This window comes from Cyprinodon tularosa, unplaced genomic scaffold, assembly GCF_016077235.1.
Source record: "Cyprinodon tularosa strain WSP-4 unplaced genomic scaffold, ASM1607723v1 ctg188, whole genome shotgun sequence".
NCBI classification, from domain to species: domain Eukaryota; kingdom Metazoa; phylum Chordata; class Actinopteri; order Cyprinodontiformes; family Cyprinodontidae; genus Cyprinodon; species Cyprinodon tularosa.
This window is the reverse complement of record NW_024038663.1, coordinates 1,164,666-1,180,454: the sequence shown is the minus strand read 5'-3', so window position 1 is coordinate 1,180,454 and position 15,789 is coordinate 1,164,666. Positions and strand designations below refer to the sequence as shown.

Sequence of the window (15,789 nt, the reverse complement as noted above, 5' to 3'; positions counted from 1 at the left end):
ATATTTTTGAAATAACTATCAAATAATGCAGTTTGCCTGCTTAAAGGACATTTTTGTGGGTAGGACACCAAAATTAGCTCTATTCCAGGGGCCCACACCCCCTTAAATCCAGTCCTGTGTGCACTTATTCTGATCTGTATCCTTTAACTGTTGTTTTTAATTAAACACTGATTGTTCTTAGTATTTCTAATGAATATCAAATGTATTATGGCTGTATATCTTTCATCATGCTGTTGTATGGATTTAGTTTGTGTATTTATGAATCTAAGTGTACTACTTGACTGAGAATGAAGCACAGATTAAAAATACCCAGTATTCTCCTGTGACAGGATTTAGTTGCATGATAAATGTTATTCAAACCTGTTTATTTAATATTCACTGCATAGCACCATCGTAACATTAGCTGTAACTAAAGGATTGATCAAATTCAATCAATAAACTTTATTTGTATAGCACCTTGTTATGCACCGAACCCCTCCACATACCCACACACACAAACCCGCATATGTCCTCTTAATGAACACATTTTCCCAAGGACCTTAACAATAAATCTAAAGCAACGTCCCTCATCAGTGGGTTATAGAACTATTTATTCTCGCTCTCACTTTCAATCCCCCTCATTTTTTTTTTTTTTTACAGTGTTCACGGAAAGTAGACCTTTTCAGTTCCCACAATTGTTATGCTAATGGGAACCTCTCTTCCATTGAGAAATCATTCTGTCTCGAACCTCCCTCTCAGAGCATAGAGGCTCTGTTTCATCTTTTCCCATACACCCACTGAATAAATGATTATGAAGCCCTATTAAATATAAATAGACACAGTAAAGCTCCAAAGAGGCCTAGAGACAGACTTGCCTTTCCATGTCTAGTGACATGAACATGTTTATGAACTGATCTAAATCTCAGATTTAACTCTAACCCATTACTGTAGCAACACACTAATCAAAAGTTTTATTTTAGTATTTTTAAATTTATTATATTTTTGAGTAATTTAAAAATATATTAGCATACCAAATGAGTAGACTCAAAATAGATATATTATACAATATATTTCAATAAATACCCAGAAATCTTATTGCAACAATGGCTTTCATAAGCAGCGATAACTAATCATCGAGAGCTCTGCTTCATGTATCTTTAAAGTTAAAAGTGGTCATTTTCATTTTATTGTAACACATGCAAAAACATTAAGAGATGGTCCTGAACAGTCAGTGTAGCACTAAAAGAGACCACCCACTTAGAGAAGTTTGGCCACTTCTGGTCAACATCTCCCCCACCCAGGCCCCAACCTCCCTGTGATTATCCAGCTCATGTTACAGGTGGTATCAGTGCAAAAGATTGTTATTGGATATATTTATTAAAATGATCATTTCTATTGGATATGTAACTACTTTAATCCATCCTGTGCAAAGACTTTGGCCAGGTGGTTTCATTAAACAATAAAATGATCACTAGATATGAACTCGGATGCCCCCTGCTGGTCATTATCTTAAATACAGTAGCCTGCCTGAGTTGTTAACTCCTGGAGAGCCTCTTAAAAAGGTCCAATTAGAGACATATTTCTTTAGCGTGTGCCTTTGTATCCCTTTATCATGATATATTATAAAAAACAGTTTCATGTAGTGGCTTCTACAAGCATCGTCACTCCTTTAATTGCAGATTTTGTTAGGTTAACGACAAATTTATGCTTTCTTAACATTGATTTTATGTTATCACAACACACGTTGGTGCATCACATTAAATGAAAAAGGAAGGAACATTATACTGGAAATTTACAGGTACATGGCTGCCAAGTGTAATTTGATAGGTGTGACTAAAAGAGCGTTATTCATTAATCAGCCTGCTGGTCCATTAAGACTCTCAGGAGCTGCAGAGATCCACAGCTTAGGTAGAGAAATCTGCTGAGAGGTCATCAGCTTTCAAAAAAATATACCTTTACCTGTGGTTGTTGGAAAAATAAGATCTGGCAGTTGGGATCCCTTTCTTCAGCAGGTATAGGACATTTTTTAGAGCTAATGGAAAGATTGAAGACACTAAATGCAGGTTAGGCCATGAAATAAAATCAGTTAGATGCTTTAAAATACTTTAGACTGACAACATACAGCTGAAGCGTGGCTTTTGGGTCCAAATGCTCTGCACATCAGCCAGATACACCTTCCCACAGCGAAACATGGTGGTTGCATTATAACGGCATAGGGAAAAGTTTGTAGGGTGCTTTTTCAATGCACGACACCCAAACATACACATACTACATCTCTCTATCCTTGCAAGGCCTTTTCATTAACTTGTATTTATATCAACCCCATTTCTACAGCTTAACTGTGGCCTTTACCGTAAATGCACCTATTCCTAACCCCAAACTTAACTCAATTCACACTTTAGTCCTAAACTTGACCCCCAGACCCTAAAACAGCAATTCCCCTCATGGGGTCCAGGAGCAGGTCCCCAGAAGGTGCTATTTTTCCAGAATACAATCTATCAAATCCAAGAACACACACACACACTTGTTGTTTTCCTTTGGTGTAAATACAGCAACCTTGCCACTGTTCATTTTGTGTTAAATGGACTGTTACAAAGCTAAATCTGTAGAATTAAGGCTCACAACAGACCACTGCACAAGCTTGAACATGCATCTACGAAACTCTCCTCCCATTATTCCTGGCAGGCTCGCCTCTCCTTGTTGAGTTTCAGGGTGTTAGGCTGGTGAGGACTCAGAACATTAATAAAAGCAGCCCAACCAACTTCAGGTCAAACCTGTCACTGACTGGATGAAGCCCTCATTGTATGCTGCTTTGTTTTAGTGTTAGGACAGTTTAGCTCTGTTTCACTTTATTTGGCTGATTTTTACCACAAGAGACTTAAAAGAAAATCTTGTGACTTTATTTATTCTTCTTTCTTAACTTTAAAATATTGTGCACGTTGAATTTTTCCAATTTAAAAGCAGTTTTAATGCCAGTATTTTTCTGGCATCCTTAAATAAGGGATTACTTTCACCTAAAACTTTATTATAAATAAATCATATATTACATCACCGTCATTTTCTGATAAAAGAACTTTAGATCTAATTGATGCTGATCTCTTTGAACATTTTTAAAAATGTTTCTGCTGCAGGAATCATCATAAACAGAAATGTAGAGGGTAATATATAGCGTTTTTTTTTTCTCTTTTTATTTTTGTTTCAAGATATATAAAAAGTGAGACAGTAAGACACATTGTTATTTATAGTTCCTTCTTAGATCACTCAAAGAACCTGCAGTTAAACCACAAATAAAAGTTGCAGCACTGTTGAAAAGACTTCTTAACACTTCTTGGAGCAAGTCCTAACAGGCTCACTAATGGGCAGAACCAGACACGCTTGTGAAGGAGGCGCAGCTACCACACATCAATAATCCCTACAGCTTCTTCCCCCCTGATGCACCCATTGTTGAGAGAGGAGGACGGAGAGGCTTGTAATTAAAAATCAAATAAATGGTCTTTTGATGCCGTTTTAATTTAAAGGCACATTTAAGTATAACAAGGCTTAAAAGTGGAGTTCAGTACAGTCTGAAAAGGGATGATCTTCTTGCTTAACCAGTAGGTCCAGAAAACACGATCATCTTTTCTGTATCTATAAAACAAAGACAAGCACACCTTCAACGCTAAACTGAACATTATTTACAGGGACCCTGTGTTTTATTGACAGCCCTGTAAATAGTTAAGAAAGTGGTAATAGTGCCAAAGAGATATAACTCAGTCAGTTAGTATTGTGCTGGTTAGAAGCTCTGTCCCAAACAGTTTCATTAAAGTAGTTTTAAACTCCTTCAGAAATACAAGAAAATACACTTTTAAATTTTTTTTATGAAACTCATAGGGTTTTATATATGTATGTATATATATATATATATATATATATATATATATATATATATATATATATATATATATATATATATATATATATATATATATATACGTAGTATATATATATATATATATACGTAGTATATATATATATATATACGTAGTATATATATATATATATATATATATATATATATATATATATATGTATATATACATACGTATATATACATATATATATACATATATATATATATATATCTTAATAATATATATCTTAATAATTCTTTTTATTGATAAATCTCAGACACATTTTGTCAAATAATTATTTAATGTAAAACCTTTATATTAGAACTGGTGGGTGTGAAGAGTCAAACATGTCACATTTTCTTTTGGTAATGAAGCTGGTTTGCAGAAGATATCCGGTGCTTGAGATTATTCGAAACTTTGACTTCTTCGGTCTGAAAAAAGAAGCACCAAGAAAAGAAATAAACACTTCTATTACACTAAGTTTTGATGCTAAAGTAAAAACATTTTTTTCTAAATACACTTACAAAGGGTATACCGATTATTAATTGACCATTATTGCCAGGTCTGCCTACCTGATGTTCCTTCAAACCTGCAAGTATGATAGAAAATGAGTAAGATGTCATCTTTGGATATATTTAGATATAAAAGTTCTGTCAAACAGCAAAAGTCTCTTGCATGTAGCCTCCACTAATAGCTTACAGTACAGCTGGTGGTTGAGTTTGTCCAGAGAGAGCATGATTTTCTTCTCTTCAAAAGAAAGAGTGGTGAGCTCCTGCTGTGCTATTTCAGGCCTCTGTGCTTTCATGATGGCCACAGTCTGATTCGGTTTAACAAGGCCTTCAGGATGCACTTCAGCCATGTGTAACCGGGCTGCACTCTCAAAACCTGTAGGACAACGGAAAACAGTTATACTGGAACATACATCTTTATAGCACTTTTAAAGAAATATAATCCTTGAACTTCATTAATAATAAAAACAGAAGTGCATTTTTTTCTCAGAATTCACCCAAATACCTAGTCCACTTGTGTTTTATTTGATCTTAGCATAATAGAATAGAATAGAATAGAAAATTCTGGTGTTTACAGCAGCAAAAAGATGATAGAAAACTGGACACACAAATAAAGACTTTAGAAAAATGTATAAGAATAACATAATTTTGAAGAGTTAATTACATCTGTTCTGTAATGGTGCTCTGGGTTTCTTAGAGACCATTACTGAACAAACGTCAGAATAAAACCTATGGAAAACAGCAACAGGTCACAAAGAGAGTTGTAGAGATTAGGGTTATTTTAATGCTCCCATAGAACACTGGTTCAGTCCATAAGTCACAAGAACAAAGAGCTTGAGACAACTGGAAACCTACCAAGACATGAATGCCCACATTAGCTGACAAGCCAGATTAAGAGAAAAATAATCAGAGAAGCAGCCAAGAGGTTCAAGGTAACTCTGGAGGAGCTGCAGAGATCGACAGCTTAGGGGAAGTGATCTGTAAAGAGGAAAAGTTTGAAAATATAGACTTTAATAAAAGAGTGGCACGAAGAAAGCATTGGATTGGAAAATTGATGACACCTCTCATTATAAACCTGGGTCATGTAAAATGACAACAAAATGCACTGAATTTTCTGAATCCAAGTTGTTTATGATGTTTTCTCATCTGTCGGTTGGAGTCACTTTGAAATATTAGGATTAAATTTGGATATGTTGTCAATACTATGGGGATCATATAAAAATTCTTACAAGCACATTTCTTTTAGGGAAGCAGTGAAGGCTGCATATACTTTCAAAAACTAATCATAAAACACATAATCCAGTACCTTCATTTCGAGACACTATGTTGCAATTCCTTGGACCAGGTCTCATTAGCTCAGAGTTCTGGTTCATATACTACAAAAAACAAACAAAAAAAAAACAAGATAAATTGCCATCAGATAAGCTTTATATTGGGATCTTAAATATTCCATAACACTGTTAGCAAGTACATGTCTATCCTTGTTTTAGATCAGAAGCATTGTCTTTTTGTGACTAATATAAAATGTCTGTTAATCAGTTTCATTTAGACAATGCATTGCATTGAAGTGACAGCAAAACATGCTTAAACCTACCATCTAATGGATCTTTAATAAGTATCTTCTCTTTCACTCGCCAGAGGGCAACTGTGGGGCCTGTACACAGACTTACCTGAAAGCTTTGAAGAAATCTTCTACTTCCTGAGCCAGGAGGTTGTCTGCTCTGCTCGGCACAGGATTTCCCGCAGACTCGCCTGCTCTCCAGGGCTTGCTTTTTAAGTGCAGGTTTATCTAAAAGAGGATATTTCACCGAAATCCCATAAACATGAACAACCAAACAAAAAGGACACATAAAAAAAAAGTAATAGGCTTTTGATCCCTTTAGCTAAATTATTGTAGTTGTATTTAATGCATTTCATGTGTTGTGCAGCTATCTATGAATTTACTATTGTGCGCTTTAAACCTAACTTCTATAAAGGTTGGTGGTCCCTTTATTTAAAAGACATTTGAGGAAATGAGATGGATCTGGGCATGAATAAAATTTTGATTTCATTAGTGGGGGATGCAAGTATTTTTTACTATAACTAACTTTTCAATATAACTAACATCATCCAATCATAGACCCGATTCAGTGCCGCATTAAATGTTTGTAAAGTGAGCTTCTCAGGAGTGACAGCGGTGAAAGACAATCATACAAGAGAAGACGGTGGGCCAATCAGGAGCTTGTGGGCCATCTAAACTCAGGGTAGATCTCTTAAACTTAAGCTGCGGTTTTTCTGCTTGGTCCTAGTCCTCAACTAAAATCTGTGTACTGTAGCGTAACATTGTTTTAATGGACAGTAAAACGTGTAGAGGACCAAAACGGACGTTAACTGAAACTGAATAAACACAAGCATATCATTTGCAATGTGCTCAATAAGGAGATAAAAGAAATTACAACAATAAAAGAAGAATTCTTTAGAATTTTAGCTTTTCTGAGGGCATGTTTTTCTAGTGTGTTCCATATAACACTGTGACAATGAAAGCCCCCTTTTGTCTTCTGGCTGTTTTTATTTACTGATAGTTCATAAAGCTAACAAGTTTTTATCAACAGAAGAAGTACAACCTGCATATTTGATAATATCTTTGATATGGGTAGAACAAAGCTTGCCAACGTCATGTTTCATTTGTATAAAAGTTACCTTGTCTGGCCTTTTGGGAGCAGTGAAGGTATAAAGTCTTTCAGTGTTTTTATCAATAACAGCAATTTTCCCATTGAGTGTAAGCTCAACAGATCTGAGCTTTATGGAGGATGGCCAAATGATTGTCAGATTAAGCAAACCTTTTAAGATTTGGCTTTAAGTAATAAAGCTATATGTAATGAAAAACTATCGCTGTACACAAAACTGAAAATACAAGCCCTGCTATAAAACATGGTGAACGCAGCTCTATGGTGTGTCTTTTCTTCAGCAGCAACAAGGAAGTTGGTCAGAGATGATAAGATACACAGAGATCATTAGAGCGTAATAAAGAATTTGAATATTAGGCTGCAAGAGACTTCAGGTTCAAGTAAAGCTTCACCTTAAAGCAGAAAAACACTTCAGTTTCAAATCAAAGCATATTCATGTGCTAGAATGGCCCAGTCTAAGTCTAGGCTGAAAATAAATCCAATGGAAAATCTGTGGAAAAAATAACCTTTTTTGTTGTCAGGTGCTTCCAATTTGACTAAGCTCAGAGAGGAATGGGGAGACATTTCAGTCTCTATATGCCTATGGCAAATTTATATTCCAGAAAGACATGCAGCTGTAATACCTTGAGTCAGTACAAAGTATGAGTCCTGTATCCATGCCTACATAAGCAATGGATCATTTTCCTAAAACTTAACACTTTTTTTTCATCCCCTAAAAAATACATAGAAGTCTGTGGCTGAACCTGACTGAACATGAGAAAGTCAAACAAAACAATAACCTTTTGCAAATCTCTATATAAATAGCATTTAACCTAAGACTAAGCAGTGAGTGGTTGCCAGTCAAAATATACATTACCATCCTTTGTGTTTAGGGCGCTGCGGACTCCATGCCAGACGTGAAGAATCTCTTCATCTGTGGGGGTTCTATGTAAACAGACGCCTTTCTCATTCATCGTCCCTTTTCCTTTGCTGTTGTGTGTCTCCTGATGTCTTGAACTGGGTGTGCATTTTGCAATGCTGTCGGAGTGTGGGCAGACTGGGCAGGGATATGAGCGTGGTGTTATTGTGTACATAACGGTAGGATCTGCTGGGACTGGAGGATGACTGTTAGATGTGAAAACATCTGCGAAATTGTTCTTGTACTGAGCCTCTTGTGCAGCGAGTGGCTCTTTATGATCAATGCCAGGGTGGTTGGTGCCATATGGAGTCTTTCTGATGCATGCTTTTTTTTCTCCCATCGGCTCTGTCCGAGGAGGTGGGCGGGGCACCATGATCTTCCCTTGGGTTTTGACAATCTGACTCACCTCTCTGGCAGATTGAGGTCGTATGACAGTGCCCTTTCTTGTCACGGAGGAAATAGGACCCCCAACAACAGTGGCATTATGAGTTCTCCGAGGAACCTTTGGTCCAACAGTCCTGGTGTTGGTACGCTGCGCCTTGACCTCGTCTGCTTGCTCCTGGGGCAAGTTTACTTGAACCCCAACATCTGCCCATGCTTCTTTTGTAAAGTGATAACCAGCAGGATCTGTGGGGGTCATTCCCGATGCAGGCTTTGAAGACTCGGCCTCTGTAGTAAGAACTTGATGGTGGTCCTTTGAGCCGTTTTTTGGATTAAAAAGACTGTGAGACATGCCTTTATCCTGTTTCATTTTGTTTTGCTCTTTACCCGCCTTATCTGGAAGCACCTCATCAAACCAACGAAGCTTTTTTTTCATGGTGTTATTGACCACCACATCTTTTGTTTTTGCTCTTGTCAATTCAATACTGTCTCTTATTGCTAATGCTACATGTTTTGCCAATGTTAAACCCCCCGAATCATGCAAACAGGGATCTTCTATAGTATATTTAGACTGTTTTTTGAGGATTCCTTTAAGAAATCTGATATCACATATTGACACAGAGGGGGGCATTGAAATAGGTAGTCTGATATCTTCTTCTTTTGGGCAGTTCTCTGTCTCTATCTGAATATTAGATGGGTCTGAATATGATGGCAATGATGCATTTTTAGGCTTCTCTGTTTCAAATATTAAGTTCGAGACCTTATTGAGATTATTTATGGAAGCACAGATTTCTTTCTTTGATGACAGGTGGAAATTTTCTTTCTCTATATGGAAAAAGAATGTATCATTTGGGTGATCATTGGCTGTGCTTTTTTTCATCGGTGACTCAAATGGAAAGCTGTTTTCATGAGAGAAATTATTGTACTGAGTGGAGGAATAGTTTAATTGACTATCATTGATCTGAGATCTAGCAGGATCTTTTTTCGGACATAAAGCTTCCTCTTCAGCATCAACAGTACCAACTTCATTTGTTACCAGAAGGTTTTTGCTTTGACTGTTCATCAAATGCACTGAGTCTCTATTAAGAGGGGAGGAACGAGTTAATGGATCACAATGCTTAAGAGTTAGGGGGTTATCTACATTTGGTGTTCGCTTCTCAGATGAGAACCTCAGAGAGGTTTTGGATACAACCATGTTGTTATTAGTCCAACGATTAGAATTCTCTTGGTTTTCTGGCTCGCAATCCTCACATTTTCTAAGTTTGGCTGGATTTGGATCAAGAAGCATCATCGCTGAGACTGCAGTTTGGTCTGATGTTGAATTCAGATCAGTTTGTTTTTTCTGGTTCTCTGAATCTAGAAAGAATGATGAATAGGAGCTGTGCAGATTTAATGGGCTTTCATCCTCATCTTCCAAACTGTCCTTACTTGACAGGCTTTCAGAAACCAAGGAATCAGAATGCTGGCTTCCCTAAAACAAGGAGGCAAAAAAAGTATGAAATAAAGATCCAAAGCACTGATTCATATTTTTACAAATACTTTAGAGTGCAACCAAGAGCTATGATCATTTTAAAAGGATAACCAGTGGAAGGAGCGGATCTGGTATATCTTTAAATAAACATTTTCAAAACAGCTAGATACCAGTACTTAATTTTTTTGTTTTGGTTTTGACCAAACAAAGTAAATTCTGATCAGAGCTACAGACACTCAGCCTACCTTTGGTAACAAGTAGTTAGAGCTCTTCAAATATTTATGCAGGAATTTATGTGAAGTTAAATAATTTACTCTAAAACTAAATATTATAAACTAAACATGTAAATAAGAAAAGAGTAAGTAAAACAGCAGAACATAAGACATTCAAGGCAGTTGGAAAATCAAATAATTAATATTTAATAAAGACACTATTCAGAATAATTGAATGCCTAAAAGCTAGTGCTGCCCCCTAGTGGTGTCTCACGTATCAGTACACCTTTAAAAACAACAAAACAATATATATATATATATATATATATATATATATATATATATATATATATATATATATATATATATATATATATATATATGTGTGTGTGTGTGTGTGTGTGTGTGTGTGTGTGTGTGTGTGTGTGTGTGTGTTAAAATCCCATTTCAACTTTCAAATATTTTGTCAGGGTATAACTACTAGTAAAACTACTTATTTATTAACTATTTCCAAATAAAAATATACAAAAATTTATGGATAAATTCCTCATTAGAGTCGTGGTTTATCTTTCCCCAAGACATAAAAATACAGCCAGAGCTACGATGTGATGTTTTTAAATGAAAAACATTTAGATGCTTGGGTCATCCAAGAAAAAGTCAAGCCTAAATTATAACTAATAATATGTGGAAAAAGTTGACAAGTGATGTTCTCTAGTTCTCTAAATCCTGTCCAACTGAGCTGTAGCTATTCTATAAAGGGTATTCAACAAAAAAATTGTTGAAAATGTGGAGACATTTCCTAAAAGAAGCAAAAGCAAAAGGTGGTCACACAAATTCTGAAACCAGGGGAGTTAAATGCTAATGGACATCGAATTTTTTTCATCTTTCGTTTATAAAAAAATAACAAAAATGCTATACATAGCAAAGCAACTTTTTGACATCAGCAGGTAAAGGGACAAAGCTCTGCTTTAGCACCCGTATCCACAATGTTAAAATGGAAAAAAAACATAAATACCTCCTCTATGGTGCACTGCTCCTGAAGCAGCTTAGTGTAGGCCTCCACAGCAGAGAGCGCTTGGCGGTGAGAGGATTTAGAATCTGTGGGAGGCTTTGTAGAATAAGGGCAACTTTTTCAAGGAGAAAAGAGAGAAAGTTAAATTGAATATTATTCCCTCAGCTAGAAAATTAAGAGTAAAAAAAACCTAAAATTCCAGTAAGAAAAATCACATCGAGGAATGAACTAACCCAGCGGAGACAGTGAGTTACTTCATTCCTCGAAAAGCCTTTTCAGCAAATATATTACATAGTTTGCAAAAGTTGTTGCTATGTTCTCAAACTGGCCATATTATCAAAAAGGAAGAAAACAAATAAGGGGAGTTCTGATTAACTATAAATCTGATGAAGTTATTTTTGTCAAAGAGCAATGATAAGCTCTTGACCAATAAAAAATTACACTATAGTCTCATTATTTGTGCAGTTCTTCATTTCAGAATGATATTAGCAGACAAAGTAATGTGACATAACTGATCTTTGCTACATTACTATGCCTAAAACTTTGTGTTCTTGTGAGTGGAAATAATGAGTTCTCCCCTAGTGCACCCTTTTTATATATATGGTTCAGATTTACGCTCACCATCTACTTTAGTGTCACACCATCATAGAACCAGTTTAGACCTTATTTTGTCTTCAGAAATCTCCTAATTCCCTGTGGCAAAGATTTGATTTGGTGTGGGAGAAACCTGTCTTCTTCCTCACTAGCAGGAAATGGAAGTTCAGTTGTTTTGTTTTCGCTATTTTGTTAATTCTTGGCAAAAACTTCACACAAATCTTTAAAGAAAATAAATATAACATTCTGGACACTTGTCAAAAATACTTTTAGTGGCACATGTTTCATTTATTTGAAGGCTTAACCAAATATCAATATAACCCCATGACCTTTCCTGTCCAGGCAGTGCATATCAAAAATCAATATATTGGTGAGATATAAAGGGAAGCTGTATTGTTATTTTTGCTATTATGTGTCCAAAGTATGAGCAATTTAAAGTCAGGCATTATACCCATGAGTATTTGCTGTGGACAGTGCAGAGGAGTCTTGGTTATACGAAGCCAAGGAGCTTTGGATTTGACTGAGTGCGTCTTCAATATTAGTAGCCTTGTTTCTGAAAGCTGTAAAATAAAGGAAACACTAATGTTAAGTGTAAGTTGTTAATAAATGAGCTTGTAGTTGTGCGTTGCGTGTGTGAAACACAACACTAACTTTGCCTGTATCTCTGGGATGGTGATAGATTGGCTCTCTGAAAGCGCTTGGTTGCATCCTCCACTCTCTGTCTGCGCTGTTGCAGGATGTTCTCTCTCAGCCGCTCCTCCTGAATTTCCAGTTGTTTCTGTCGTTCTTCCAAAGCCCTGAGCCACAAACACAGTCATTTGAGAATCCCATGTTTTCATGTTTTGCAGAAACATTTTATATTCAAAAAATTATTTTCTTTCAGAAATGTCAAATAGCAGTCATCTTTAATTTATATCAGCTCGCCGCAATGGCTAAGGAGGCCAAGAGCCGGGCAACATGCATTCAGGCATGCAGGAAATAAATTCAACAAATGACCCATTTTGAGTTTTTTTTGTAAGTATTAATAGTAATGTTGAATTCTTAAAATGATTACAATCTAAAAGTGGTAGTTTTGTGATTTGAAGAAGATTGTAGTTTATCCATCCGTCCATTTTCCATCACGCTTCTCCCTAGTGGGATTGCAAGGGGTACTGGTGCCTATCTCCAGCTTTCTAAGAGCGAGGTACACCCAGTCTGTTGCAAGGCAACACAGAGACAAACACGATGAACAACCATTTACGCACACACTCACCCCTAATGAGAATTTAGAGAAGCCAAACAACCTAACAGTCATGTTTTTGCACTGTGGATACACAGGGAGAACATGCAAACCCAATGCAGAAAGACCCTGAGCAGGGGATTGAACCAGGAATCTTCTTGCAGCAAGGCAGCAGTGCTACCCACTGCCCCACTGTGCAGCCCAGTTGTAGTTTATATTATTTTTAAGATGTTATGAAATGCAGTATACAGTTGAAAAGGCTGGTTTGGGGGAGGAGGGTGCAAAACCTGTCTTTAAAGGGGGCCCAGCAAAAAAAGTTTGGGAATTACAGTGTTAATGAATTAACCAAACATGGAAAGACGTGGCTGTCCACCTAAATTGAGGCTGGACAAAGAGATTATTAATCAGAGAGGCATTCAAAGACATCTGGTAACTAAATAGGCTGCTCTACTGGTAATAGTCTCAGTCTCAATCTGTTGAGAGAAAAAAAAAAAAAACAGAAAAAAAAAACTATTGGCTTCCGACTCCACAAATCTTCCCTCTATGGAACACCTGCAAGAAAAAAAGACCTTCATTCAAAAATGTTAAAAGGCTCTGAAACAACTTACAGTATTCTCCAAAGAAATAGGGAAAAACTCTGTGGAAAGCTGGCCAAGGCATACTGCTAGGCATGAAGGTGTAATTGCAACAAAGATGGACCCTGTTTACCTATTTGGGGAACCTCTAAAGGCTCTGGATTTTATTTGGGGTATTAGTGCAAACATCTGAAACTTTTTTGTTTTGTTTCAGGCGTTTGAATATCAAGTAATATTTTAATTCCACTTCCCAAAAATCAGTTTTATATGATCTAACTGAAAACCATTGTGGTTTGTGGTTGTAATGCAAAATGAAATATGTGTGCACTTATGTTAATCAATTAACCTCTTAGGAGCTGTAGAGTTTATAATCTCTTAAACTATACAGCAAAACATCAGCACAAAGACAAATTCTGAATCGTTACACAATAGAAAGAAAGAAGAGAAGGAAGCTCCAAGATTTTTCCTTTCATAACGAAATACATTTGTCTTTGTTTAAAACAGAACTTTACACCCTTTACACTTTTGCTGATACAGAAAGACACATACAAAAGCATTAGTATGGCTAAGAGACTTTATATCCATGCACAAAAGACCTTTGCAGCTTTAGCCCTCAGAGAAATAACAAGCTGGCAAACTCAGACCAGCAGAAGCTGTCAGTTGACTCCTTTTAGATCTCACACTAATAAGTGATAGATTATATAGGGCAACAGAGACATTTTCCAGGGTGAGAGCCAAGGAACTCAGGTCCTGTAATCTTAGTCTCCCTGAAAATGTTTGGGTTGTAACCTGCAAACATCTTCTCACAGCAAAGGAAAAAAAAAATAATTAAAGAAAGAAAGCGAAGAGAGAAACTGACTTTCTCCGTCGATTCGTTTCCAGCAAACATTTCCGAGCCCGGGCCTTGCTTAACTTCTGCTGCTGAATCAAATGTTGTCGCTCTTTTTCCAGATTAACATCGGATCCCAGTCTGGAGTGTCTGGAAGTGAAATATTGTGCTAAGAAGAAAAACTTGACAAAAAGTGTGCTAGAACTTTCTTCAGTTGAAAAAACAAAACCAGAGCTGTTAACTTTGGACCCAAAGATGAGCAATCAAAAAGTCAGCAGCTTCAATAATTAAAAAACACTCAGGCCAGAAATCTGTGTGTTTGGATGGACTCTGACACCTTTGCAGAGTCTTCTAAAAGTTAGCAGCTGCAGATAATTCAAAACACTGCTGCCAATGTCCTCACTAAAATAAAGCGCTTCCACTCGCTCCCTCTACCTGAAACATCATTATAGTGGGAGGGGCAGCTTAGAGGTAAGGTCATAGCATTGGGCTTGGAATCCTGAGGTTGTGAGTTTGAAACCCACTCCCAAAGCCTGCCACTCTGGGTCTCTGAGCAAGACCCTTAACCCCCAGATTGCTCCCTGGCGCCACACAATGGCAGCCCATGCCTCGCCAAAGGGGATGGGTTAAATACAGAGTTGATTTCTCCATTGTGAGATCAATAAATTTCAATTTATTTATTAGGGAACATTTAGTCCAACTTTTTAAACTCTCCTTAAATACAATACTACAATCTAATTTCACTAATTAAAAATAAAAAAACCTATTTAAATAATCGCATAAACTGTAATATACGGATAAACTTATAAAAAATTAAGCTGTACTTAACGAAATTTCTTTATGTATACACGCGTGTGTACAAAATTACAAAATAAAATCTGTCTAAGGCTCTAAACTTGCAATGCTTTTAATTTGAAGATTTCATAATCTCATAAATTAAACAGTTACACATTAATCCCAAACTTCACCTCAGCACATTTTTACCATTTAACGTGTTTATGTTTGGCAAAGTCATTTACTGTATCTATAAGAATAATAACACAAATCATTTTAGGATACAAGAGATATGAGAAGCTTCCTTGCATCCTCCCAGGATCTTTGATGAACGGATAGAAATGTCGGGTCCCTCTTTGCTGCCGTTGATTCTGCCGTTTCTGCTGCGACTGTGTTATTTTCAAATCCAAGCAGTGATGCTTTTCTCTAATAAAACAAAGACTGGATCCTCTGGATTCGTTTTTAAAACTACAGGGGAAAAGTTATCTGACAGAGATAGGTATGAGTGTCCGCTCTGTGTACTGTCTCTCCACCATAGCAACCACCTCGCAGTTCCTTAACGACCACGCTGCTGCCTTCAGGTACACCAAAAAGTGTCGGAAATTAAAAAGAAGACAGTTGAAAATAAAACAAAACTGGGTACTAAGCTACGGTGGCAGGAGGTTATATGTTTTTATCATGTTTCAATTAAATTATTGGACCCTTTCACTAAGATTATCAGGTTGATTAAAATAAATGTAAAGAAAAGGGGAAAGGCATTAAACTGAATACAACCCCAAC

The 15,789-nt window shown here is 36.6% G+C and overlaps 2 protein-coding genes across 2 annotated transcripts in view; both read right to left on the bottom strand.

Moving 5' to 3' along the window:
- yap1 (Yes1 associated transcriptional regulator) overlaps positions 1 to 10,315 on the bottom strand; it is a 51,668-nt gene extending 41,353 nt beyond the window's left edge. Inside the window, exons 1-2 of the mRNA XM_038282839.1 lie at positions 10,303 to 10,315; positions 9,344 to 9,346 (exon numbers count right to left, since the gene is read on the bottom strand). The gene's annotated coding sequence lies outside the window, so the exon portion shown is untranslated. The remainder of the gene's footprint in view (positions 1 to 9,343; positions 9,347 to 10,302) is intronic.
- cep126 (centrosomal protein 126) lies at positions 4,152 to 15,421 on the bottom strand. The gene is made up of 11 exons (XM_038282827.1): positions 15,295 to 15,421; positions 14,266 to 14,385; positions 12,264 to 12,409; positions 12,064 to 12,172; positions 11,022 to 11,133; positions 7,901 to 9,794; positions 6,049 to 6,167; positions 5,685 to 5,754; positions 4,569 to 4,754; positions 4,394 to 4,458; positions 4,152 to 4,300 (listed from the first exon to the last, which is right to left on the bottom strand). The coding sequence occupies exons 1-11, from the start codon at positions 15,318 to 15,320 to the stop codon at positions 4,220 to 4,222; spliced, it is 2,928 nt and encodes a 975-aa protein (XP_038138755.1). The 5' UTR covers positions 15,321 to 15,421; the 3' UTR covers positions 4,152 to 4,219.
- Positions 15,422 to 15,789: the final 368 nt, after the last annotated feature.